Genomic DNA, 27,028 nt, shown 5'->3' with positions numbered 1-27,028 from the left:
GACACACAACAGAAGGCTCTCTAAGCTCGAAGGAAAGTGAGCATAAATGTTTTAGCAGCGAGTCTAAGGCATTACCTGCTCTGAGAAGGAACTCCTTAGACACACCTGTGTTCCATGTCTCGGAGACGTGAGGCCAGGAATACTCACCTGAGCCTCATCAGCAACATGGCAGCTCGGACCACGAGAAATGGCCGAGATAAAAATAATTTCAAACAAATGATTTGCTTTATTAGGTTTGGAACACTCTCTGGACTATAAGGGATTTCACTGAAATTCTACAACTCCAGAATTTGTACTTCTAATTTCATACATCTTATGGAAAAATGCATTATTCATTTGCACATTCTTGCAAATCCTTATCAAGAATCAAGAATTTGTATGAAACTGCCCAGTGCGTCTCCACGGTTGTGGCTCAGGACCCCCATGGGACTGAGGGCAGCTGTAGCCTGTCCCAGTGTTTCTCAGGGACGCCTGTCTCTGCTCCTTCTCGCACTGCCCTGTTGTGTGTGAGAGCCAGTTACTGTCAACTAGGCCTGTCCAGGTGGCCACACTTCCTGAGCTTTGATCCCAAACTTCCCGGTCTCTCGGTTCCTTTTCCCCCAGTTCCATACCTGGTTTTCTGAGCCTCACCACAGGTTCCCCTTAGTTGTTAACTTATTTGGGCTTTTACAAACCTCAGCTCTCAGATTTCAGCTTTATAGGGTCCTTTGACTTCAGTGTCTCCTGAAATTTTGAGCCAATCTGGTCAGGCCTACCGCCAGGAACCCTGAACTGCCTGCTGGGCTAGCCAATTCACTAGGACATGAAAAGTATAACGGGTGAGCGGCACTTATTAGAAAATACGAGATTAGGAACAAGAGGAAAATACACGCACTCCATTTAGATTTGGGGAAAACTAGATGAGGACACTTAGGAAGAAATTCCACGAAACCCACTCCGAATACCTATCTGAACAATGGTGTAAGATTTGCCAGAAATATTCTTTCTCAGAAACCAGTTTTCTAAAAATCATTAAGCCTACGTAACGAGTTCCTGATCAAAGCCACACATTTAGTTCCGTGCTGGTGAACTATGACATTAACTTGCGTAGGTGGGATGCAGCCTACCTGTAGTGCAGGGCAGGTGGTCCGAGCCAGGATCCCACTGTCCACACTCTGTCTGTCTCCTGTGGCTGCACTGGACTAAACGAAACCCCCGAGCCCCTCCCTAAGCACAGCAGCTGTGTGTGCTCGAGCCCAAATGCAGCTACAAAGCGTCAGGTGGACTCAGCTTTAAAATGTGCAAAAAAACTTCCTCAAGGCTTAAACAATTAATGAAGCTCTGGTACTGATACTTTTAAGGACAACTTAAAAAGTTAATAGAACATTGATTTTTAAGATAGGCAATTCTTAAAATGTCATCCTAATGTCAACAATTCAATGTTAGTTTAAATACTTTAAAATTGCCTGAAGTATTGTATTCTTTATTTTTTCAAGCAATGACTGTTTTATTTTTGTTATATATATATTTTTATTGATTTCAGAGAGGAAGGGAGAGGGAGAGAGAGATAGAAACATCAATGATGAGAGAGAACCATTGATTGGCTGCCTCCTGCACGTCCCCTACTGGGGATTGAGCCTGAAACCCGGGCATGTGCCCTGACTGGAATCGAACCGCGACCTTTCAGTCTACAGGCCGGCGCTCTATCCACTGAGCTAAACCGGCTAGGGCAAGCAATGACTGTTTTTTTTTTTTTAAAAAAAATCGTTAATATTAATATCATTGTTTTTTAAAAAACTAACAACTGTTTTATTAAAGAAATTGTCAAAATTCTTCTACCAATTAGCAAACGGTTAACATGCTCACATGTGCACCTGGTGTTGCTGTAGGTCAAAATACAGATGGCACACTGTAAGTGTGGGTGTTTCAGTAATTCAGGGATCAATGTCGTTTGGGGGTCATTTGATGCCCCAACATGCTTCTTGCACGTTGGTGTCAACATTGTGTTCCGTGAGGAGCTGTGGGCACTAGCTTTGGACATGTTTCCTTTTAAAAAATTAGTAACATCCCATTTCCAGCAAAAAATCCCTCTGATGTCTGCTCCTCTCTGCATGGGCTCAGCCCTGCGTGGAGTCTGGCACAGGATTAGGCTACCTCCTGAAGTGCCTTTCTGATTGATCTATACAACAGCCCTCAGATCTGAGAGCTTGTGAGCTGGAAGAAAAGCTCCCTTCAAAGCAGGCTTTAGTTTCAAGGACCCAATTAGTCCTTATCTCCTCAAGCTGCTGTTCCCAAGCCTTCCTCTGGCCATTGTTCCTATTTATCTCGTTCGCTTTGAGAACATCTTGCTTTTTCCTAAGCGTCCCTTGCATATCTTTCAACAGGGATGCCCAAGCAATATTATATCTGGTACAACGCTTAGGATGAGGTCCAGGGCACCTTCTTGGACATATGCAAAGGGAAGAAAGAATAAGTTAGGCCCAAAGGCACTACTTCCAGATAGTGGGAAAGTCTTCATTTCCCTTTGCATGTAAAACACCACCTAACAATCAAGCCCTAACAATCAGGGGGTTAATATATTACACAGGCCTTTCCTGTTGCAGTAACACTCTTTCACCTTCTCATATTTTGAGACATTAGTGTTTCAGAGGTGCTCATGGATCGATGCTGTGTTATCACCTGCTGTAGCTAATAAACTGATTTATCAAACCACCGTTCAGAGCCCCTCTCTCTCTGAAGTACATCACGGACTCACAGATTTGTAGGGGCCTGCTCTTCATGGGAAGCACCTCAGACCCATGAAAAGGAGAGAATGCTTATTAAAAACATGGGTGACATGCCTGCGTAAACATTCTGGGGACCAATGAAAAGGATGAGACAGTATGAGGAAAGGTTCTTGGCTCCAGGTTGGAAGTTGTAAGAGATGAGGTCATTAAGATAAAGTTCAACGTTGAGAGTCATAATCGTAAGGTTAGATTGTGGTGGTGGCTAGAGCTACCTGGGATTTTAACCATAACAAGAGAAACAGGACAGCTTTCTAGACAGCACTGTGGTCAGTGGCAGGGTGACCTGAGGCTAGAGGGTCAAACCAAAGATAAAGTGCCTGACGAACTTTGCTGGCCTATCGTGCTGGCCCTGCCTTCAGGCTGGTTACAATATCCCTGTTTTCATTTCCAAGGTCCCAAGGAACCGTGTGTCACAGTCATCCCAGACATTAAGACGCTTTACAGCGTGTATTTCTTCGTACTTGTTTGTATACTTTATTTGATTTTTGAGTTCGTTGAGAACAAGGGCCTAGTGTAAGGCCCTAATAAATCTTTATTTGATTTTGCTTGATTTAATGTAATTTGATTTAACACCCAATGAATGTTTGTTTTAAAATTCTGCTTCTTTAAAAATGCTGACTGTGCAAATAAAAAAATGAAAAGCTAAAAAAAAAAAAAAATGCTGACTGCTCCCAGGGCTCCTGGCATAGGAGAGGCTGTTAAGAATGGATCCCCTTTAACTACCACAAGCCCCCCCCCCATCTTCTCTTGCCGTCTGGGGAGACAGCACACACAACCCTGGCTGCACATGGGAGGAGATCCTCTGAGAGGAGGTGATGGTGGAATACTGTTTCCTGCTGCAGACAGGCCCAATATGACTATTTTAATTTGTCAAGAAAGTGAACTAAAGCGGGGACTATCTGCTTTTCACAAATATTGTGCACAATATTTTTGTGAAAAGCAAGTATGCATCTATATGCTTTTTTTTTTCTGGGTAGAAATTAAGCCTTTACCTGGGTTCTCAAAGGGGCTTGGGACCCCTGCTTAGCGGGAGTGAAGAAGTTGGCTTTCAAATGTCAAGCTTCTACTTCGGTGATAAGTTTCCTTTCAGGAATGGTAATGTGTGAGCCTCGTTTTTACTTCCTGCACCTTGTACAGCCCTTGCCAACACTCAGCAGCCAACAGGGGTCTGTTTGACTAGAGTGCGTGGGAGTGACAAGCGAGGCCGACTGAAGAGCATTGCTGCCCGCTACCCGGGGACGCACCACTTGTCCTTGCTCCTCCCCGGCCCGCGTGTGCTCACTCGCAGGCTAATGGGCAGCGTTTGCCCCTTTCTGAGAGAGCAGGGATTTCCACTTTATTTGTCTGTTTTGAAATGTCCACACCCTTTTCCATGTCCAACCACTGTCACTACTAACATTTATTTGTATGGTACTTCTTTTGTAAAGACTTTACATTAGAGCAAAAATTCTGTGGGATACACAGGTCTTCGGGGAGTAAGGCTTGTGTGGAAGCGAAGTGAGGCTTGCTTTCCCTCAGATAGGGGGCCTATTTTCTTGTTCTTTTCCTTAAGTGAAAAAGAGCAGAGGTCCTGTGAGAGCCACACTGATTCAAGTTTTATTTTTAAAATATATTTTTATTGATTTCAGAGAGGAAGGGAGAGGGAGAGAGAGAGAAACATCAATGATGAGAAAGAATCATTGATTGGCTGCCCTCTGCACGCCCCCTACTGGGGACTGAGCCTGCAACTTGGGCATGTGCCCTTTACCAGAATGGAACCTGGGACCCTTCAGTCCGCAGGCCAATGCTCTATCCACTGAGCCAAACTGGCCAGGACTGATTCGAGTTTTAAACAGCAAACAATCCGAGCTGCTCAGTAGCAGCAGGAGACCCGGAGGCTTCAAACAGCAGGTGATTTTTCTAACAAAGTGCACAGTTGGGGTTGGGCTCGCAGCCACAGAGCAAAAAGGAAAAAAGGTTTTTTGTTTTTTTCTTTTTCTTTTTTCCTAAAGCAGTAGCTTAACTTGCTGGCTCAGCACATGTTTTTCCCTCTGATAGTTTGGAAAAAAAAAAACGTGCCTTGGACGCCCTCTTTCCCCTTAGCCCTTCCTCCCGCCCCCGACTGTACCATTCAATCCGAGATACTGGGGTGACTAGAGAGGATAAGGAATAAATCAGTAATTGCCAAAAACGTTGCCCCCACGTTGCTCAGGGCAGTACCTGATCCTTTCTTTTGGGGGTGATTGTAATGATCAGCTCAGGGCGGTGCTCTGCTGACAAGGTCACAGCCGAGTGAGCTGGACTTGGGACTGTGTGGACTTGGGACTGTGGTTGGCGGGAAGGGGGAGGGAGAGGGGGAAGGGAGGAGGGGGTGCTGGGAGGTAAACAACAGGACTATAAATATCAGAGGTTCTGGCGGGTCCTGGCTGAGCGGCTGCTGAGCAAAGAGGAAGATCAGCCTCGAAGGGGCTGTCTGTGTAAGTAGGAACTCTGTGTTTTGCATACTTGATTCTTTTAGAGTCTGGTAAATAAGATGATTCTGAGTCTGGTAAAGTATTTCTTTCCTCTTAGAATAGATTTTAAAAGAAGAGGTAGGTAAAGAAAATACAGAAGAAAGAGAATACAGCCCTGTTACAAGGGGTGTGGCAGGTGTGGTTCTGTGGTGGGCACCTTGGTCGCTGGTGGTTTCTGCCGCTCTGCACAGCTGAGCTTGCAGGTGGGAGCAGGGGAGGGGAGAAATTGGACACTTTGACTCTGCAAAAGCGGTGATGTTCTAGGGGCAACTTTGCATGTTCAAGCTTAAGTACTTCCCGCTGAAATGCAGAGTGAGGACTCGAAGGGCAAAAATAGCCCACATAGTTGAAGAGTAGAGGCCATTCTACAGGGATTAGAAATGTCCGGGATATTGTGAGCAGTTGGAGAAAAGAGAGAAAAAGGAAGGGAGAGCAGGTTTGGTCCACTGTGCAGGAATAGTCACCCCTGCAAGAGGTACACGCATGTCATGATCGGTGCCTGGGACAGAGTTTGCAGTTCAATGGTGAGTGGGTGCTCTCAGGTGAATGAGGAAGGACCCTCGGACACCCATCTGAAGTTCAAGGGAAGAGGATGGGAAAGGTTCTGCATATCCTGGTTTTTAACGGGGAATTCTAACCAAAGGTGGGTCTGCCTGTGGCCGGCAAATCAGGTTTTGTGATTGAAAGTGGTGAGATCAGTGACATTTATAAGTACGTTCTAATTGTTATTGGATCAGCTGCCAGTAAATCCAATTTGGGTATTTATCTTCATTATTTTTATGTAACTGTCTGACAGCTGTAATTATAATCAAAAGTCTATTATGTAAAAAAAAAAAAGATCTTAAACACAGTTGAACAGCCTGTCAGTTACAACAACAGAGGGTAATCTGAAAGTGTGAACTCTAATTCACTACCCTCTGCCGATGGCTTGAGTTATTATTATTTTTTTAATCAAAAAACGAAATGAGGGACAGGAGTGAAATAGCCTTTTCATTTATACTCACTATGCAAACATTTGGAAAACATTCTGTGGAAAAGTGAGAGTGCCAAGAGCCAACTTTATGCTGAAGGCTCTGTATTGACTGAATTTAGATTCTAGGCAGTAGGGATACACTAGCCATCCCAGGAAGAAACAAAACAGCCTGCATGATTTTAATGCCCCCTTTGCCATTCCGGGGCATTGGCAAACAAACAAAAAGCCCTGGCTGCTACGGTTATTACAGGCGACCTACCTTCAAACTACCCCAAATCTCAGGAGCTAAGAGGTCACGTTTTAGAGTCAGCAAACCGGTTTGAATCCAGTCTTCCTGGGTACTTACTGCCTGTGTGGACTTGGGCAAGATGCCTAAACTCCCTCTGCGCCACAGTTTCCTCAACTGCAAAATAATGCTCACGTGGTTGTTAGGATGAACTGACATGATATACGCAATTGCTCAGCACTCCTGCATCCAGTTTTAAATGCTCGATAAATGGTAGCTATAATAAGGATAACTATATCATCAATACAAACACTATACTAAAGAATCCCCTAGATCTCATCTAGATATATCTTCTCCTTTTTAAAATATTAGAGTTTTTAAAATGTTATACTAGTTGGGATGGCCTTAATAAATTATTTATTCTTTCTTAACCACCCCTCTCCTCATTTAGTTAGGCTCTTATCATGAAGTATAAGTAGGAATTTTGTGGTGTTAAATAATGTGGAAGATAACCAGGTGCTATAGAGTCCCATCTATATCTAGCTGTGCATTGAGCCCCAATCCATCTGATCTTAGCCTCTTGATTTTGGGCTCACTCCAGGACACTTATCATTAGCTTCCCGTTCTCTCCCTCCCTCCCCCTTAAATAAAAAGTGGTTTTCTTTTTTTATCCCACATCTGTTCCTGAAAAGGCACCAGCTTCCTAGCTCTGGAATTTTGTCCCCATCTCTTTCCCTAGTCTTACATTAAAATGATCAGGTTGGATTTTTCTTTCTCTGCTCATCTCAGCTGAATGTACTCTTCTCTTCACCACCTCTCTACAAGTCACCTGTTTTATCTGTAGCTGTCTGCTGAGAGAGCTAGCCCTAGCGTTGGGAATGTTTCCGGTCAGGCATTTAACTTTCCTACTCAGAGAGGGAACTTTTTACCCAAAAATGTGTCATCGAGTCACAGAAACTTTCAGAAAGTATCTGCAGCCAATAGACTAATTGAGTGTAGATTTCAGTGAGTCTTAATGGCACAGGGGCAGTGGCTATGCAGTATTTCTCCGCAGTAAGGTTTTTTCCTTGGTCCATACTTATCTTGGATGTGGTAGTGACGTTTGGGCAGGTAGCTTTATATCTGAAGACATTCAGATCCTTTAATATCGGCAGAGCATTAGGCTTTAAAAAAATATGTTCTTATTGATTTCAGAGAGGAAGGAAGTGGGAGAGAGATAGAAACATCAATAATGAGAGAGAATCATTGATCGGCTGCCTCCTGCAAGCCCCACACTGGGGATCGAGCCCACAACCCAGGCATGTGCTCTTTTTTTTTTTTTTATATATTTTATTGATTTTTTACAGAGAGGAAGGGAGAGAGATAGAGAGTTAGAAACATCGATGAGAGAGAAACATCGACCAGCTGCCTCCTGCACATCTCCCACTGGGGATGTGCCCGCAACCCAGGCACATGCCCTTGACCGGAATCGAACCCGGGACCCTTCAGTCCGCAGGCCGACGCTCTATCCACTGAGCCAAACCGGTTTCGGCAAGGCATGTGCTCTTGACCAGAATCGAACCTGGGACCTTTCAGTTTGCAGGCCGATGCTCTATCCACTGAGCTAAACCGGCTAGGGCAAGCATTAGACTCTTAAAAACAAGAGCAACAATAGGGAGCTATACCCAAGAGATTTACAAATGAGAAGGTTTGCTCCTGAAGAGCTCAGGGCCTCCCGTGAGCCACCTCCTTGTTTCATGCTCTGTTCATTTCTGTGCAGAATCCCCGATGTACCCTTTCTTTCTTAGATTGGTCAAGGGTGGAAAGAAGCAATCAGAACTTGGTGTATCTCAAAAATCAAACCATGTTACAGAATGTTACTTAGTTATGGCGGCAGAGTCTCAAACTTTCCCACGCACCGTCTCCTGGAGGCGGGTTTGGCTCCCTTTCAGGCGCATCTCCATGGCGTGCTGCCTGCAGCATCTCGCTAAGCTGGACAGTTCAGGGGTCCTTGAACACCTACCCTGCCTCTGGCTGACCTTTTCACCTTTCAAGGAAGATTTGGTGCATGTAGGTCCAACATAGTGAGCCCAACAACGTGGCGACGGGACCCAGGGTTACATATTTATAGGAAAGAGAGTTATACTGGACTAACAGAAATGCCTGCTGAGGACTGAAGCCAGGGGTGGGCAAACTTTTTGACTCGAGGGCCACAATGGGTTCTTAAACTGGACCGGAGGACCGGAACAAAAGCATGGATGGAGTGTTTGTGTGAACTAATATAAATTCAAAGTAAACATCATTACATAAAAGGGTATGGTCTTTTTTTTTTTTTAGTTTTATTCATTTCAAACGAGCCGGATCTGGCCCGCGGGCCGTAGTTTGCCCATGGCTGACTAAGCCATCCCTGAAGATGACAGAAAGCGCTTCTCTTTTTCAGGACAAGCCCAGCAATGTGGAGAAGCCTGGGGATCGCCCTGGCTCTCTGTCTCCTCCCCTGGGGAGGCACGGAGAGCCAGGGGCAAAGCCCCTTCTGTAAGCCACCTCCGGCCTGGATAACTTTAGTTTACGTATTTATACGTTACCCGCATTCTACTGCTAGTCTATTAAAAAAAACGTATTACTTCTGCCTCAGGCAGGCCTCTAGGTAAGATGGACTTGCTGGGGTCTGGGCCTTCTTCAGGGAAACTCTGTTAAATACAGACACAAAGTAAAATAAAAATAGAAACAATATATTTATGAAATCACGTTTTTGGAAAAACCATACATCTTTGGATAGCACATGTTAGAAGAAAAAAGAATAGGAGGATATACGCCAAATGTTTACAGTGCTTTTCCCGGGACTGTGACAATTTTTTCTTCCTTTTGTGGACCTGTATTTTATACTGTCTTACTACATAGGTATTACTTGTGTAAGGGAAATGTTCTGAAATGTACTCTGAAAATACCTTAGTCATTTCAGGGTAGCAAACAAAGATGAAGGCTTCGCCAGAGTAGAAGGAACACTAGACTTGCCACAAAGGTCTTGGGTCATTGAACAAGCATGTATATTTACATACATTTGTTAAATCTATATAACAAATATGTGTAAAAATATTTGTTGGGTTACTTGCCAGATATTGACTGGGTAGAATTCTTGGTAAGATGGATTAAAAATATACACTTCATAGGATTAATTTGAGAACAAAATGAACTCATGTCTGTGTAAGCATTTAGCATAAGGTTTTAATTGGGCACAAGTGCTCAGTAAATAATTTAAAAAATGAAAGTTTTAGTCCTTTACACAATATAAAGAAGGGGTATGAGTAAGTAAAACATAGTAAGAATGTTTCATGTAGAAAACGAAGAGTGAGGAGGAAGAGATAAGTCACTAATAAAATTAAGTGAGATTATTCTTTTTTGTTTGTTTGTTTGTATTTTTCCCAAATATTTTAGTTTGGAAGACCTGCGAGTAAAGCTGGAGAAAGAAGGTTTTTCTAACATCTCCTATGTTGTTGTTAATCATCAAGGACACCCTTCTCGATTAAGATATAATCTTCTAAAAAATAAGGTTTCAGAACATATTCCTGTTTATCAACAAGAAGAAAACCAAACAGATGTCTGGACTCTCTTAAATGGAAACAAAGATGACTTCCTCATATATGACAGGTATGTACATACACACACATACACCCACTTACAACACCAGAAATTAAAGATGCCTGCTTGTATTTAATTTAATAGAAATTGATTTGAGATAAGGCCCTTGCTTTTATTTTATTACCAAATATTTAGTTTCAAAGTGAGCCCATTAAAATATTTTGTTCTGATATTTTTGAAATAATTTTTTTTCACAAAAAATTCACTATCCCAGTAGGGAAATAAAGAAAACTGACTATACTTTTTCCCCCCGTAAATTGGTGTTCTGGTTAAACACAAATGAGGATCGATTTGTATATCACATACAATTCTAATCTAAGAATTTTGCAGGAGAATAACTTTGGGGAGACTGGATGAAAGAAGGTGAAGGGATTAGCCAAAGAACATATATGCATAACCCATAGACACAGACAACAGACAACAGTGTGGTCATGGCCAGAGGGAAGGGGGGGCAGGGGCTGGGTGAAGGTTGGCAAGGGGGGATGGGGACATCTTGTAATAGTGTCAACAATAAAGAAAACAAACAAAAATAACCACACTTTGCAGACCACTTGCTTATCTCTAATCTAATTAATAATTTTAAGACTGCATACCTGAATTTTGGAACTATAAACTGTGCTAATTATTTAGGGATAATAATTGAATCTGCTTTTGATTCCATGAATAAAACAGTGCATACATTATTTGATATTATTAACATTCCTAGTGGGCACTCTGTTTCCTGTTGGTTCTTCAGAGATGGTGAGCCTGACTTGGCCAGGCCTAAGCCCTCCTTGGTCTTTCTCGAAATATTTTTAATATTATGTCATTCTTTTAGGACTTCAAAGTTCTACTGCAAAGTATAAGTATTTGCTATCCACAGAAAATCGTATATACTGGGTGAAATGTGCGCAAGAAGGACATTTCACCTCCACCATTTCTGAGCATGCCCAATGTTGTAACTCTGTGTCTTTCATTGTGAAATTTTTGTTGCTTCAGATTTATTTTTAAGAAAATGGACCACTGACCAAGACTCTAGGATGTTTTGTCAGGCTGTGACTTCTTGTGTGGACTTCTGCTGCCTTAGCAGCTGTGAGCAGCGCATATGATTTGCAGAGATTAATTTGTGATGTCAGTGGTTTGGGCATGGGTAGAATTTTTAGGTCAATAAAAAAATTGTATTTGACCAAATCACAATGACTAGACTACAGTTTTGATATTGCTTATAGCGATATATCTGTAACATTTCTAAAAGCTAGTGTTAGACTCACTGCATCTTGCTCTGACCTGAGCTGGCTGAGCGCCAGGGAGCTTGAGTCCTGCTGAAGAACCATTCCTGAAGGTCCGACCTTAGTTATGAGACCCCTGACCCTACACAGCCTTCTTCCTACTGCGCTGGGGCCGGAGCACGATACAGAGAACACTGTGATGACGCCGTCTTTGTCCTTTTTTCCAGGTGTGGCCGCCTTGTGTATCACCTTGGCCTGCCTTTCTCCATCCTAGAGTTCCCGTACGTGGAGCAGGCCATTAAGATTGCTTACTGTGAAGAGAAATGTGGAAACTGCTCTCTCACGGTATTTTCCTCAATGATTTTTACTGGGAGAAAAGAGGAGATCTTTAAGGAGTTATCGAAATAAGTTAATGTTTCATGACCAAGTTAGCTAGTCACTGTTGGTGTACTAAAAAGAAACTGCAACAGTAATTTTTATCATCACACACACTCCCTGTCATGTAACCTATTCTTTAAGATATCTTTTCAAGATCCATATTGCCACTTTGGTCTAGAGTTTAGAGCAGTGGTTCTCAACCCTTTAATACAGTTCCTCATGTTGTGGTGACCCCCAATTTCATTGTTACAAATTGAACATAATTAAAGCATAGTGATTAATCACAAAAACAATATGTAATCATATATGTGTTTTCCGATGTTCTTAGGCGACCCCTGTGAAAGGGTTATTCGACCCCCAAAGGGGTCGTGACCCACAGGTTGAGAACCGCTGGTTTAGAGAGTGAAAAACAACTTAGATCACATGTTGCAGTTACCAGCAAGTGATGCTGCGAGAGTGTAAGTGCTCCAAGAACTCAGCCAACATAAAGGCACGTCAGTGTAAAATCCTGAGCGTGGTTCACGCAAGAGCATGGAGACAGCACAGCGCGACCACAGGGTGTTGCCTGAACTGGAGTGGGGCCCAGGGAACGACTTCATGGAGCGAGGGCGCGAGGCGTTCAGCTTTTCCCAAGGTCTAGGCTGCCTGCCCTCCTGCAGTTGGATCACGGCATTTACTTTGAAATGGGATTAGTTTTCTACTCGTTACTGAGATTTCTTTCCCAAAACACAAAGCCAGTTCCAGCCTAGTGAACTAGTTGGAGTTTCATGGTCGCTCTGCAAATCATTTTTCGGGCATTCACGCTGAATCTATGCATGTGTTGATGAGTGATTGATAAATTTGTTTCAGACACTGGAAGATGAAGACTTCTGTAAGAATATGTCTTTGGCTACTGTGAGAAAAACCACCGAGGCTTCGGAGCCACACCACCATCACCATCATCATCACCATCATGAGCATGGGCATCAGCACATTCCCATCGCCCCGCTCCCGGAGGACCAGCAGCCAGCGGCACCAAACGCGTCTGAGCGCGTCCCTTTTCCAGGTCTTCACCACCACCTTAAGCTCGAGAGCCCCCAAACACAGGGTCACCCCGTGCGCTGAGACGAGCCAGGAAGTGAAAGTTTACCACTCTCTTCTCCACAGAAGAAACTCTGAGGAAAGAGGTGTCTCAATCAGTTACTCTGAAAGCTGCCCAGAGAGTCAGAGTCAGCCGCTAGCAGCTGATGCTGACACTGTCGCCATCTGGTATTTGAGCACACAGGGTCCGCAATCACCTGACGGTGTAGAGAAGCCCTCCCCTCTTTATGCAGCTGATTGGGGCTTTGGGCCGAGGAGAACGTCATTGAGTCTTGACAGTGACGCTTGCCTCCCGCTGCCTGACAGGCAGGTCAGCTCGAGCCCACGGAAGCCAGCACCACCTGAAGCTGAAAAACTGAGGCAGAAATGTGACAGTGACCTTCAAACTAAATATCTAAACTAGGATATACTCCCAAGTCAGTCTAGACACAATTTCGGTTAGCATATTTATAAACTACCTAATAAATAATGGTAAAAGTTAGGAATTGGATTTGTGCAAATGAAGAAATCTACTATATTGGCTTCCAAATTTTAAGATTTATGCCCAAGAAAAATTGGCCCCAACCATTTTTTTTTCATTAGAGGGCAACTGAAAGGTGATTGCAGTGCTTGGTTAGTCTGTCTTTCTTTTTCTTTTTCCAGCATTCTACTTGCATTAATGAGAACAGGAACATAAACTATGACCTAGGGGTTTCTGTTGGATAGTTAGCAATTTAGAATGGAGGAAGAACAACAAAGACATGCTTTCCATTTTTTCTTAATTCTCAAAACAGTGTTACCTTTGTCTTTTCAATCTTAGTTTTAACTGATTATACCTTTAAAGGAAGAAGTGAATTCTTGCTACTTAACATATGAGTACCTTGCTACTGACTACATTTTAAATATCCATTTATACTTTTTTATATCTAAGACTCAAATCTTAAATTTTATTATCATCTATGAAAGAAGGCTTTATCTATTGTTTTCTTTACCTTGCATTGTATCAAACTCTTTAAGATTTGAGAATGCCTGTCTTGAAAGATATAAGGGGAAAGAGAGAAGAATGTTGTCTATCTCTTGATTGCTTAGCAAGTATTTCCATAGTCAATGATGGTTCACTAGGTAAACTAAGTCCTATGAACCTGAACTCTGTTATGGTTAATACTATTAAGTAAGAATGCAGTATATAGTTGGCCAAAGTGTGGATTTATTTCAATAAACTCAATTTAAAATGTCTAAAGCTGTCTCTGACATTGTTATTATTTAGGAAGTTTATTATATTAACAACAGAAGTAAAGTTTTCAACTGCTTTTAAAGGAGTTAAATAGCAACAAATGAATTTACTGCTGTCCTTAAAACCGTCTACGTTTAAGGTGAGGATCCTTGCCAACAGAGAGGCGCTGCTCCAGTTCTCGAATGGTGTTACGAAGAGTTGCAATCTCCTTGTTTTTTTCTTCTTGAAGATGTTGAAGCTTCTAAATGAAGCAGAAAAATTTTGCTAGTGTAATCCAAAAAGGATAAGATTAAGTACAAGGAACAACAAAACAACAACAAAAACTAAACTTCTAGTTTAAATAGAAGTAGGTATTCAAAAAAGACCTTACATTTCAAAAAGTGTAATTTTGTTTTTGTGGGACTTAATGGCATAAGGATGCAAAAATACACATTAGCACCATTTGTTTTAGTTTGTTCCCTTCTCCCTAGTGAAATTGTAAAGCATAAATAAAGAAGGAGTTGAACAAAAAGAAATCTACTGTGTACTGAAATAGCTTCAGAAGTCAGTCCACATTAGTTCAAAATACATCACAGAATTCCTTAGACCATCCAGAGTCAGAGGACTTCTCTAGTATTTTAATTATCCACTAAGACTTACGAGTTTAAATTGAAAGTGACCTTTAAAGATTATTCAAAATCTAATCTTTCTGATTGTGTGATGTATTTTAAGAAAAAGTATTAAGTATATTGTTAGTAAATATTGACAACTTTTATGGAAGGAAACACACTAAGAAACTTTATTTTCTTAAGCATGGAAGAAAAACTTACCCTTCTGTAGATACTTTGTGGCAAAACAGTAGAATCTGGATATGATTTTGGTTTAGTTTGAACTCTTGCTAGTTTGGCATCAAACTGAATCAAGTTTAAAAAGAAAGTTATTGGGAACATTCTAGTTAAACAATTAGAAACAATTGTCTCCATAAATATAAATACAATCCACTTTATCCTTTGACATTTAATCTGTAATCCTATATAATAAAAGCCTAATATGCTAAGTGTCCAGTAGACCGGTCAGCTGTTCAACCAATCAAAGCGTAATATGCTAATGATATGCTAAGGCCGCTCAACCGCTCACTATGATGTGCACTGACTACCAGGGGGCAGACACTCTGGCTAGTGTTAGCTTGCTGCTGGGGTCTGACTTATCGGGACTGAGTGAGATGGGCCAGACATGCCCTGGAGCCCTCCCGTGGTTCCTCCCTGGCTGGCCAACCTCCCACATCCCTCCCCTGCCCCAACTGTGCACCAGTGGGGTCCCTTGGCCTGGCCTGTACCCTCTCACAATCCAGGACCCCTCGGGGGATGTCAGAGAGCTTGTTTCAGCCCGATCCTGCAGGCCAGGCTGAGGGATCCCACTGGTGCACAAATTGTTCAGCGGGCCTCTAGTTTAAGTATATTCGAGGTGTAACAGAAGATAGAAAAGTCTTTATTTAAGAAATAGAGCAAAGAACACCCAAACAAGATTAACCCTGGCTGCATGCTAAGATTACCTGGGGAGCTTTTTTTTTATTTTTTTTTTTTAATATATTTTATTGATTTTTTACAGAGAGGAAGGGAGAGAGATAGAGAGTTAGAAACATCGATGAGAGAGAAACATTGATCAGCTGCCTCCTGCACATCTCCCACTGGGGATGTGCCCGCAACCCAGGTACATGCCCTTGACCGGAATCGAACCTGGGACCTTTCAGTCCACAGGCCGACGCTCCATCCACTGAGCCAAATTGGTTTTGGCTACCTGGGGAGATTTTTGAAAGTACCCAATACTGGGCACTACCCTAGAGATTCTGGGTGGGGTTAGCATCATCTTTTCTTAGAATATCAGGTGTTTCTATCATACAGGGTTAAGTATCTAGTTAAGAGGGTTGAGAATCTAGTTAACCTAAAGAGAGATAATGTTTCACATTACTTTGAGTGCTTTTTTAAAAAATATTTTCTTTATTGACTTTAGAGAGGAAAGGAGAGGGAAAGAGAGAGAGAAACATCAATGATGAGAGAGAATCATTTATCGGTTGCCTCCTGCACGCCCCACATTGAGGATCAAGCCCACAATCCAGGCATGTGCCCCAATGGGGAATTGAACTGTGACCTCCTGGCTTACAGGTCGATGCTCAACCACTGAGCCACGCTGGCTGGGCAAAGTGTTTTTATAAAAAAAAATGTCGGCTAATTAACAGTCATGAGAGAAAACTCATATACCCTTCTGTACAGACTTTGAGACGGAATAATAGAATTTGGATTTGCTTTTGTTGATTTAGTTTGAACTCTTGCTAATTTGACATTAAACTGAATCAGGTGTTTTTTTTTTAATATTTTTATTGATTTTTTACAGAGAGGAAGGGAGAGAGATAGAGAGTTAGAGACATCGATGGGAGAGAAACATCGACCAGCTGCCTCCTGCACACCCCCCACTGGGGATGTGCCCGCAACCCAGGTACATGCCCTTGACCGGAATCGAACCTGGGACCTTTCAGTCCGCAGGCTGACGCTCTATCCACTGAGCCAAACCAGTTTCGGCATGAATCAGGTTTTTAAAAAAATCCTTGTAAGGTCATTCTTACAGGCCATATTTTTGGCAAAATCTCCCATGATAACTTTTCCTTCAGGTTGAGTTTAGTGCAGCCTCCCTGTGGACTAAGAATAAACTGTCTGTGAGACTGTGTTCTGGTTTGGGGAGAGAAATGGATCATGACGATGAAAATAAACAGCAGGAAGAGTTCTGTCTGTCAGTCACACAACAGACTTGGGCTAACAGGGTCCGGATGGCAAATAAAATGCACACCCTAATCAAGGGGTGGGAAGTTAACAGCAGTTCCTCTGTATCTCAGCTGCCCATCCAGCCTTTCCGTGGTGTGTGGGTTCACTTGATGGAAGGCAGTAGCAACCACCAAGAGCCTCTGAAGTCAACATAGCCATCTTTTGCTTAATGATTATACACGTTTCAACACTGTACCTCACCAAGAACCCCAGGATACCAAACTAGCCGGAACATGAAAGTAAGTCATCTTAACTAATGGTGAATTAGGACACCATAAGGTAAAGTGGGAGTCAGGATGGGGGAATGTGATAAAAAATGATGGAACGGGAGATTAGTAAAATTTAGAAAAAGCTTTAAGGAACAAATATGTTGTCAAATATCAGTATCTTTATATTTTGACACCTGGTTAAGGAACCTACTTAAGGGCTTTCCAGTCAAGAACTAGAACCTCAGCCTTCCAGATGCCCTATTTGAAGTTGCTTTAAATAAAAAACAGTTTGGTTTGTCTGCCTCTATGATATTCTACACATTTGTTAAGGAGACATTTGTCTCTTTTTATCCTAAGAGAAAGGAATTTCTACATGTTTCCACCATTTCTGCAGAGGCGAGTGTAATACTATGGATTAGAGACACTCCCCACTGGGGGAAGGGAGACAGTCCTATGAAGCCTGCCTGGACTCAGCTGTAAAATGCAGGTAATCCCTGTGTTACCTGACCCCCTCAGAGGAAACAATACTTCTCTAGAAACCAGGACGTTTGAACGACTGAAGAGCCCCACCTTCAGGCCAAGTGTTGAATGTCAGCATAGCTGAGATTTGCGGAGAAGGCTACTTCCGAATTTATCTCACTGTGATAAAAAAAATGCCCAAAGTACGGTCTAAATTAAGGGATGCATCCTCAAATGTAGAAGCCTTAAACATTTACCTCTAGCTGTAGTTTGATTATTTCAGTTTGTTTTTCCTTCTCTTGAATTTTTAACTTTGCTTTTAACTCTGAAATTTCCATCTCCATTTTCTCTACCAGTTCTTTATTCTTTTCTTCATTTAATTCGACTGAATAAAACAAAGTAAATAAAATTAATTCACTTTAAAATTTAAAAAATCTTATAAGCTTATAGTTTTAGTATTTTAAATGATACACGAGAAAGTAAATTTTATTAATAAAAAACACACAGTATTTTAGAAACTGTTTATGTGCAGCATACCTTTTAGATATTTTTGACAAACCTTTGCCAAAAGCTTGAAACATAGAAGTCACCCATTGAATGCTTTTTAAATAAATAAACTGATTTGTACCCTTAAGCAACAATGGCCTACAGATTAAAGAGGAGATCAGTGGTTAAAGACGGAAAAAAGCCTAGGTTCCTAGGTCGAAAGGCCCCAAATTCCTGGATGACGCTAGAGCCATGCCAAGCACCTGCTATACTCTGTTCCCTATAATTGGCCTCTCTGACATTCACATCATATTTTTATTTTTCATCAAATCTCCTCTTCTCTGAATTTCCCTATTCCTATAAATAATACTGTACCATCCAAGATGGGAACCTCAACGAACTTTTCGGCTTTAGGGAGAAAGGAAAGAGTCCATTAGTCTACAACAAGCCCCCCAGATAAGGGGCCTCCATCCACAATGAACCCACGACCTATTTAGTTTCAGGCCTCACTTTTCCTCAGTTGAACTCTGTGTCTAGACCAGGGGTGGGCAAACTTTTTGACTCGAGGGCCACAATGGGTTCTTAAACTGGACCGGAGGGCCGGAACAAAAGCATGGATGGAGTGTTTGTGTGAACTAATATAAATTCAAAGTAAACATCATTACATAAAAGGGTACGGTCTTTTTTTTTTTTTAGTTTTATTGATTTCAAACGGGCCGGATCCGGCCAGCGGGCCGTAGTTTGCCCACGGCTGGTCTAGACTCTCTATCACTAGCTCTATCTCTCTAAACACTGTTGCCAGGCTAGTCTTCCTAAAGTTTACCTCTAAGCATGGCCATCACTGTGTCAAAAGCTTTCAACCACTTCCCATTTCCCCAGCGGGACAATTCAAGGCCTACCCACAGGTTTTGGCCTTTCTCTTGCTGAACCTCTCTGTATAGTACAAAGAAAAGGTAGGAAATGAGCTATGATTCCCTAGCATTTCCCATGTCTCCCCCTCTGTATGTCTCCAAGTTTATTTTCTCTTTGTCTAGAGGCTCTTTTCCTATCTTCACCAGTCAGCCTTACCCATATTCAGGATTTAGGAGCAGGGTCTAGCACTAAGGCCCCATCTTAGCCTGGGGTGAGGCAAAGTCCATAAGAATATATTTAGCTATCCAAACTCCACCTGGTCTCAGTCTGTACTCAGTATGTGCCTGGAGGCAGCACTACTGCAGACACAATGCATAGAAGCTGTGATTACAACATGAAATGGGTCCATCTTCAGACACTATATTAGAGAACAGGTGTGTGGTTTTCTTTATCACAACTAGGGGCCCAGTGCACGAATTTGTGCACCTTGAAAGGAACTGCGGGCTGCGAGGCTGCGGTGGGCACAGGGCGGGTCTTGGCCCATCCTCCGCGCCCCCCACCCGGCTCCTCCTGCTGCGGCCCCAGGTCCCCTCTCTGCCATTGCAGGTCCCATGCGCTGATGGCACCGACCCCGCTCGCACCCGCTGATGGTGCAAGCAACAGCTGCTGCCCCGAGTGTCCTTCAGGAGCAGGGGGAGGTGGAGAATCCCTCAGGGGCGATCGGGGCCGGCAGCTGCTGCTTGCACCCACTGCCACTTGGTTGATGGCACTGAGCAATCGGGGCTGGCACCAGGCGCCGGCAGCAGGTGTGAGTGGCAGCTCTGGTGCCGGCAGCAGGTGCGAGCGGGGCTGGTGTGAGTGCCAGGAGGGACCACGGCACGTGGGACCAAAGAATTTTCAGTAACCACCAGAGGCTCGCCCCGATGACAGCGACTGGCGCCATGCCTTGGTCTGGCGTCCCCGCTCACCTGCCCCACCATCCTGCTGTGGCCGTCGCCCGCCATGTTCCGCACTTTGCCGCCTGCTGCTGACGCCCACCATGTTCCACACATGCCCCCTGTTGGTCAGTGCATGTCATAGCGACCAGTTGTTCGGTTGTTCCGCCGTTTGGTCTATTTGCATATTAGCCTTTTATTATATAGGATTACCCTAAAAGCTTTTGTTATCAAGATTCTGTTGGCCTTATGAAATGAACTGGAAAGTGTTTCCTCTCTTTTGTTTGTTCATCCTCTGCAAGAGTTTGTGTAAGGTTAGCATTACTTTTCCTGGATGTTTGGTAGAATTTCACCAGGAAAGCCATCTGAGCCTGGAGGTTTTTTTTGTGGGAAAAGTATTATAGATTTAATTTCTTTAATGGAGATAGAACAATTCAGATGTTCTATTTCCTCCAGTGTGCTTTTGATTCTTCAAAAATGTCTAATTCAACAAAAATTTCAAATTTATTAACATAAAGATGTTTGCTTATACAGTTAATTATGGAGTTCATTCAATTTTTAAAGTTTAAAATTATTTTCTCTTTCTCATTTCTGATATTGATTAATTGTACTTGCTCCATTTTTTTTCTTGATCAGTCTAGATGGGAGTTAATCAATTTCATTAGTTTTTTTTTTTCCAAAAATTTTTGGATCTGATTATTATGTATGTGTTTGTAATTTCAGTAATATCTGACTTCCTTCTAATTTCTTCAGGCTTAGTTTGATATTTCCCTCTTAACTTCTTGGTATAGGTATTTAGATAATTGATTTAAACATTTTCCAATATTTGTATTTAAGCCTATAAATGTACCCATAAACACAGCTTTATCTGTGCCCACAGTTTTTTTTTTTTAATATTTTAAAATTGATTTTTTAGAGAGAAAGGAAGGGAGAGGGAGAGAGAAATAGAAACATCAATGATGAGAGAGAAACATTGATCAGCTGCCTCCTGCATACCCCCTACTGGGAACTGAGCTGCAACCTGAGCATGTGCCCTGACCAAGCATCCAACCGTGACCTCCTGGTTCATGGGTTGATGCTCAACTACTGAGCCACATGGGCTGGACCACAGTTTTGAAATGTAGTCTGTATAATTCATTTAAAAACCCTTTAGGATTTCTACTTTGATCCATAGGTTATTCAGAAATAATTTACAAACATATAGAGATTTTTTAAATTATCTGCTTCTTGGAGGGCCAGAAGAAATTATATGCTTAAAGTGCTGTTTAATGTTATAGTCCCACCAATAAGGACTCAGAGTTCCAGTAGCTCCACATCTCTCTCTCTCTCTCTCTCTCTCTCTCTCTCTCTCTCTCTATATATATATATATATATAGAGGGAGCAGCCGCTAACCCGGAAGTGGTTGCGTTCAAGTGCCCTGGAGGCTGTGGTGGGGCCACGGAGGCTTTGGAGGCGGCTGCGGCGCTAGGATGAACGCCCCTCCTGCCTTCGAGTCGTTCTTGTTGTTCGAAGGCGAGAAAAGATCACCATTAACAAGGACACCAAAGTACCCAATGCCTGTTTGTTCACCATCAACAAAGAAGACCACACACTAGGAAACATTATTAAATCACAGCTGTTGAAGGACCCACAGGTGCTGTTTGCTGGCTACAAAGTTCCCCACCCCTTGGAGCACAAGATCATCATCCGTGTACAGACGACACCAGACTACAGCCCCCAGGAGGCCTTCACCAATGCCATCACGGACCTCATTAGTGAACTCTCCCTGCTGGAAGAGCGATTCCGGGTGGCCATCAAAGACAAGCAAGAAGGAATTGAATAGTGGCCAGTTCCTACCCTGCACCAGGCCCTTTTCCAGGCACCAAGTGGAAGAGAGCAGCTTCTCCCAACCGTGGCCTCCTTGGAAATATCCCAGAGACCCCCTCACCCCCGACACCGATCTGTCCTGTACATAGATTCTTCCTAATAAAGTTTCATCTTCCTAATGAAAAAAAAAAATACCACAAAGGTTCAAAGTGGTATCTCATTATAGTTTTAATTTGCATTTTGCTGCTTACTAATTATGTTGAACATGCTTTCAATGCTTATTTTCCATCTGTATATCTCGGGGGAAGTGCTGTTCAAATATTTTGCCCATTTTCTTGTTGGGTTGTTTGACTTATTATTGAGCTGTTAGAGCTCTTTTTATTTTGGATATAAGTCCTTTGGCAGGTATGCATTTGCAAGTATTATCTCCCAGTCTATGGCCTATCTTTTCATCTTGCTAACAGTGTTGAAAGACAGAAATTGATAATTTTGATGAAGTTCAATTTAGAATTGTTTTCTTTATTATTTGTGCTTTTTGTTTCTTTCCAAGAAGTTGTACCTAACTCAAGGTTGCAAAGATTATATTCTCTGCACTCTTTCTGCAGTTTTATAGATGCAGGTTTACATTTACATCAGTCATCTATTTCAAGTTGATTTTTGCATAATGTACATAAATAAGGTCTCATTAAGAATGAACAACATAAAATAATGAACAAAAACAGATCCAGAGACAGAGAAGCATCGATCAGACTGTCAAACCTCAGAGGGAAGGTAGAGGAGGATGGGGGTAAGGGGGAGAGATCAACCAAAGGACTTGTATGCATGCATATAAACCTAACCAATGGACACAGATACCAGGGGGGTGAGGGCATGAGTGTGTGGGAGGTTGGGGGGCAATGAGGGGATAAGAACACATATGTAATACCTTAATCAATAAAGAAAAATAAAATAAAACAAAATAAATTTAAAAAAGGAAAGACTTTTAACACCCTTATGAAACTACTTAACTCTCAACATAGGCTCATAAGATCTGCTTTACTGAAGGTAGAAAATTTCATTAGTGAAATGATATTCAATATGCTGAGTATATAAATATCAAAGTTATAAATTATACATTTTATATTAATTTTATACATTGTTTCATAGAAAATAATATTAAGTGTAAACACCATGAATCCAATTTAGACATGTTATAATTTATAACACATAATTTAGGTACAAAACCTAAATTAAAATACATCAAGGCAGTGTTCATTCAAGAAAAATTAATATATGCATTTGAATTGTTTTATGATATCTTAGAATTCAGTAAATTAAAAATAAAAACTTACCTTTTTTCTGCATATCCTGGTAAAGTTTCCTTAATTCTGTCTTATGTCCTTCCTCTTTGATTTTCATTTCACTTATAAGTTTGGCAATGCTATTCTTATATTCCTAAAGATTAAAATATATTCATTCTTCAATTTAAATATGTGCATGCTACTTTTGATTAATTAGAAAGGTGAAATTGTCAAATTTTATATTAATTTTTGATATGTAATCATATCTAGAAGGGAAAGATATTGTTCAGTTTCAATCAGCTTTCAGAAGGACCAATTTCTGGTCCGAGGAGACAGAGACCATCTAGAGACAATGTCTTTTTACTTTTGCTTTCTGAGTACTCATCAGTAGTGTTGCGCATTTCATAGATGCTTGAAACATTTTGTTTCATTTTATGAACAAACACCATGACAGCTCTAAAATAGGCCCAATAAAAGCCAAAGTTATACTTCAGAGCCAATGGTAGGTACTATTCAATAGACAACCAGCTTTCCCTAAAGTAGGATGAATCCTTATGAATGTGGGATGAACTTCTGTATCTAAAAATTAGACAAACATCCCTAATTCCTAGAAGGAGAGTAAGCATTACCCATCGTAAAGATTAGCTTTATAAAGGAGGCTTGAATAGGATGGATTTGGGATTTGAGCCGTGCTCAGCAGGTGCCTGAGATTTGCTTCCTAGGTTGTGGGAGCATATTATGCTAATGTGGAGAGGGGCATTAAGTAGGCCACGAAAGAGAAAGTCCCCAAAGATAAAATTCACAATTTTCCCAGTGGTATGTCCCCACATAAAGAAATCACTCACAGGCCCAAGATGTAGGCAGAGGAAAGGACAGTGGGAAGAACAGTGAAGAAGGTAGTAAGAAAGAGACAGCAATGAAGGCAAACGGTCAAGAAAAGCCTCTGAACACTATGAGACAGGGGCTTCGCTTTGAATCACTGTTGTATGTCTGCCTCCTAGTGTCTCTCTCCTGATATTATTTGTTGAATGAATGAGAGTGCCAATAAAAATTAAGTCAGAACGAATCTCAGAGGGGAGGCGGGGGTGGGAGTGGGAGTGGGAAATGATTAACCAAAGAACATATGTGCATAACTCATAAATACAGACAATAGTGTGGTGAAGGCCTGGAAGGAGCAGGTACAGGGTGGAGGGAATCAATGGGAAAAAAGGGGGGACATCTGCAATACTTTCAACAATAAAGATAAATTTAAAAAATTAAGTGAGAAACTCTTAGCTTAGACCCAGTAAATGGGCTTTTGAGGATCCATTAACTTCCTGAAATTGTATGTAAAATTATACATATATTAGAGGCCCGATGCATGAAATTTGTGCAAGAGTAGGCCTTCCTTCCCCAGGCTTCTGACACTGGCTGCCCTCTGGCACCCGGGACCCGGGCTTCCCTCCGGCCGCCGGCAGGCACCTGGGACCCGGGCTTCTCTCGCAGCTCAGGCTTCGTCCGGAAGGCCATCGGAAGGATGTCCAGTCTAATTGGCATATCATGCTTTTATTATTATAGATATGTATGCATATGTACTGATGAACTTTCTCCTCAGAGAGGGTTCACAGCTTTTAATAGATATTCAGTGATATTGAAGAGGTAAAAAAGTCCAGCTCTCCTGGCTTAGATGGCTATGATTAAACATAGAGGCACATCTGTCCAGGTTACATAAGTTCAAGGGGATAGAGTCCAGATTCATACTGTGATACTTACCCTGCCAGGCAATTTGCAGGAATGGCCAAACCTACCCAAACACTGACTTTGATTAAAGCTGGACAGGTGAATTTGGGTGAATCTGATGAATTGCCATTCTTCATACGCACGTATCTAGGTTCCAAGGTGGGCAACTACTGAGTAGTTTTCATAAACTACTCCTGACTCAACTGGGTGCACTAAGCAGTTACTGCTCTGAGAAACAAGAGACAAACCTATCTATCTTTTCATTCCCCACTGACTTTGCCATCGGAAGATGCCATCACTAAAGTGGAATACTTCTGTTAATTGGTAAGACCCAGGGTTTTCACTCCCATCCCTAGGCACGGAGACTATGTTTGGGCTGGGCTCTATCACACTGGATTCTTCTCCCCCACTTCAGCCTGGGCCAGTCCTTCCTCTTTCTAAGGGGACCAAGTCCCAACAAGTTATTCTTGGTTGCCTTCTGGGAACCTTAAATGCCAAGGAATAGCCTCTGATTGTATTTTTGTTTTTATAAAACTTAAGGATTCTCTGTCTACAAGTTACAAAATCTCTCCCAGTCCCATAACATGCTTATGAAGTACCTCCTGAGTTTGTTTCTGGGTAGTGGTTTTTCATGTTTTGGATGTGCCTGGAGGTTTTGTACTAGAGAATTCTCATTGGATTGAGGTCATCTTCGGTTTGCTTTGGACAGTAGCTAATTTAGAAGTGCAGAATCTTGGGCTGTGGTGTTTTCTCATCAATTTCCACCCTCTGAAAATCCCTATGGTACTCTAAAAAAAGCAGTATTCTGTGGCTTGACATCTGAGACGAGAAAAGAGGCAAACATTTCTCCGCCTTCTCTCTACCCCAATTACACTCTGACTTCACTATCTATTGTTGAGCTCTAAAGATGAGCTATGGAAAGGATGGGAAAGAATAAGGACAAAGGATAAAGGAAAGGGGAAAGTAAACCATGGGATATATTCCAGAGATGTTTAAATTGTCTCAGAATTAGTGATGAGAGACATTTTCCAAGAGCGCAGCCAGATGCCAGTTATTTCATCTGAGTGATACCCAGGAGCTCTGAGGGCTTTAGAATTAGACTGTGTTTCTTCAGAGGCTCCTCGAATGAGGAACCAGATTGAATTTAGAGATGGTCCTTCCAACTGAAGTTCTAAGTTTCATAAAGATCCAACTAGAATTTTGGAAATCTTAGGCCAGAGTTTGACATACTGGCTCTCGGGAGAGGAGACTAATTAGTGTGATCAACTTCCCAAAGGGCAGAGGGGTGGGAACTGACGTTTACCGAGCACCTTTATGTTCTAGTCACTGTGTTGTGTGTATGTTCTATAGTTGCTGACACTATGCTGTTCTTATGGGAAAAAAGAAAAGGTAACAGAGGGTATGGTGGCCCTGGGAGAGAATTAATTGGCGGTTAAGTACTCCCTTCATTTAAATGGTGCAATAAAACTGTAATATATTACTCAAGTCATAAAGATTAAACACTCATTTACTTTGTAGTAAAAAAGTTTAAAAGTGCTAATAATGTATGTATACTCTAGAGTAAAAACTCTATTAACATAATTTAAAAATATGTAACAAAATAGTTGCATTTTTTGGTAGAAAGAAAAAGCACAAGTGACATATTAGTACATTACAGTCTGCAAGAAGACTAGAGTCCTCAGAATTTCTATTTCTTTAAAAATTTTCATTTGTTACAAATTCTGGCACACGCACTCACACACATATACATTTACTCTATATTTTGGCTGTCTTTATTAATGAAAACAACCACTTTTTTTTCTAATTTAGAAGACAAATGCTCTACAGGGACTTGATTGATACAAAGATACATACACTCACCTGTTCATGAGATTTTAACTTTTCTTTCATAAGATCAGCATTTCTTTTCAGTTGTTCATTTTTACCTGTGTAAAAACCATCAAAGAGCATCCTAATATACAGCGCCTTTCAATTACATGGGAACACATGTAACCTTTCAAATTTCCGTTCATGTATGTACTACTCAACCCTTGAAAACAGCATCTATTACACACCTATTGCATATGCACAGAGTACGTGAAACTGGAATGGTGAGACAAAAATGTAATCATTCTTCAAATCGTGCAGCCTGTGGTGAGAGATGTGTAAGTCGTTGTGATGTGCCATGGCCGCCCTGCAGTGGCAGTGTGTCTGAAGTACACGGGACCTGTGGGACAAAAGCCCAGGCCAGAATGAGGTCAGGCGAGAGTATACTGAGGAGGAAGCATCTGAGCTGAGACTTAAATGCGAAGGCTCACCCCAGGTGGGAGGGGGCGTTTCAGAAGACTGTGGGCTGGGTTGAGCGCAGCACGCGTGGGAAAGTGACAACTGAAGTACAGCACTGTTGGAGTAAACTCTGAGGAAGGTGTGTTAAGTAGGTTGGGGCCAGAGCCTAGTAGGAGGTCTGGCTTTAAATTTTATTTTATGGGGTCATCAATGAATTTTACAGAGGCGCTGAAGAAATTTGAATAGTGAAGTGAAATGATTACAGTTA

The 27,028-nt window shown here is 41.9% G+C and overlaps 2 protein-coding genes and 1 pseudogene across 11 annotated transcripts in view; 2 read left to right on the top strand and 1 right to left on the bottom strand.

The window, feature by feature from the left end:
• Positions 1 to 5,124: 5,124 nt before the first annotated feature.
• SELENOP (selenoprotein P) lies at positions 5,125 to 13,959 on the top strand. 2 transcript variants are annotated; one of them, XM_023747149.1, is made up of 5 exons: positions 5,125 to 5,221; positions 8,876 to 9,082; positions 9,871 to 10,083; positions 11,510 to 11,627; positions 12,510 to 13,959. In XM_023747149.1, exons 2-5 carry the CDS (start codon positions 8,889 to 8,891, stop codon positions 13,110 to 13,112), a joined length of 1,128 nt encoding a protein of 375 aa, XP_023602917.1. In that variant the 5' UTR covers positions 5,125 to 5,221; positions 8,876 to 8,888; the 3' UTR covers positions 13,113 to 13,959. The 2 variants fall into 2 exon arrangements, with proteins under 2 accessions (XP_023602917.1, XP_014303804.1); XM_014448318.2 differs by having other exon boundaries at positions 12,510 to 13,085.
• CCDC152 (coiled-coil domain containing 152) overlaps positions 13,907 to 27,028 on the bottom strand; it is a 35,125-nt gene continuing 22,003 nt past the window's right edge. For all 9 annotated transcript variants that reach the window (XM_023747150.1, XM_023747152.1, XM_023747155.1 and 6 more), the window contains 5 exons: positions 26,356 to 26,420; positions 22,828 to 22,930; positions 17,674 to 17,801; positions 14,763 to 14,846; positions 13,907 to 14,194 (listed from right to left, as the gene is read on the bottom strand). In XM_023747150.1, coding sequence (XP_023602918.1) covers positions 14,072 to 14,194; positions 14,763 to 14,846; positions 17,674 to 17,801; positions 22,828 to 22,930; positions 26,356 to 26,420 — 503 coding nt within the window. In that variant the 3' untranslated portion in view covers positions 13,907 to 14,071. The remainder of the gene's footprint in view (positions 14,195 to 14,762; positions 14,847 to 17,673; positions 17,802 to 22,827; positions 22,931 to 26,355; positions 26,421 to 27,028) is intronic.
• Positions 21,075 to 21,675, top strand: LOC102428672 (annotated as a pseudogene).

This window comes from Myotis lucifugus, unplaced genomic scaffold (genome assembly GCF_000147115.1).
Source record: "Myotis lucifugus unplaced genomic scaffold, Myoluc2.0 scaffold_800, whole genome shotgun sequence".
In the NCBI taxonomy this organism is placed as follows: domain Eukaryota; kingdom Metazoa; phylum Chordata; class Mammalia; order Chiroptera; family Vespertilionidae; genus Myotis; species Myotis lucifugus.
This window is presented reverse-complemented; position numbering and strand designations above follow the sequence as displayed.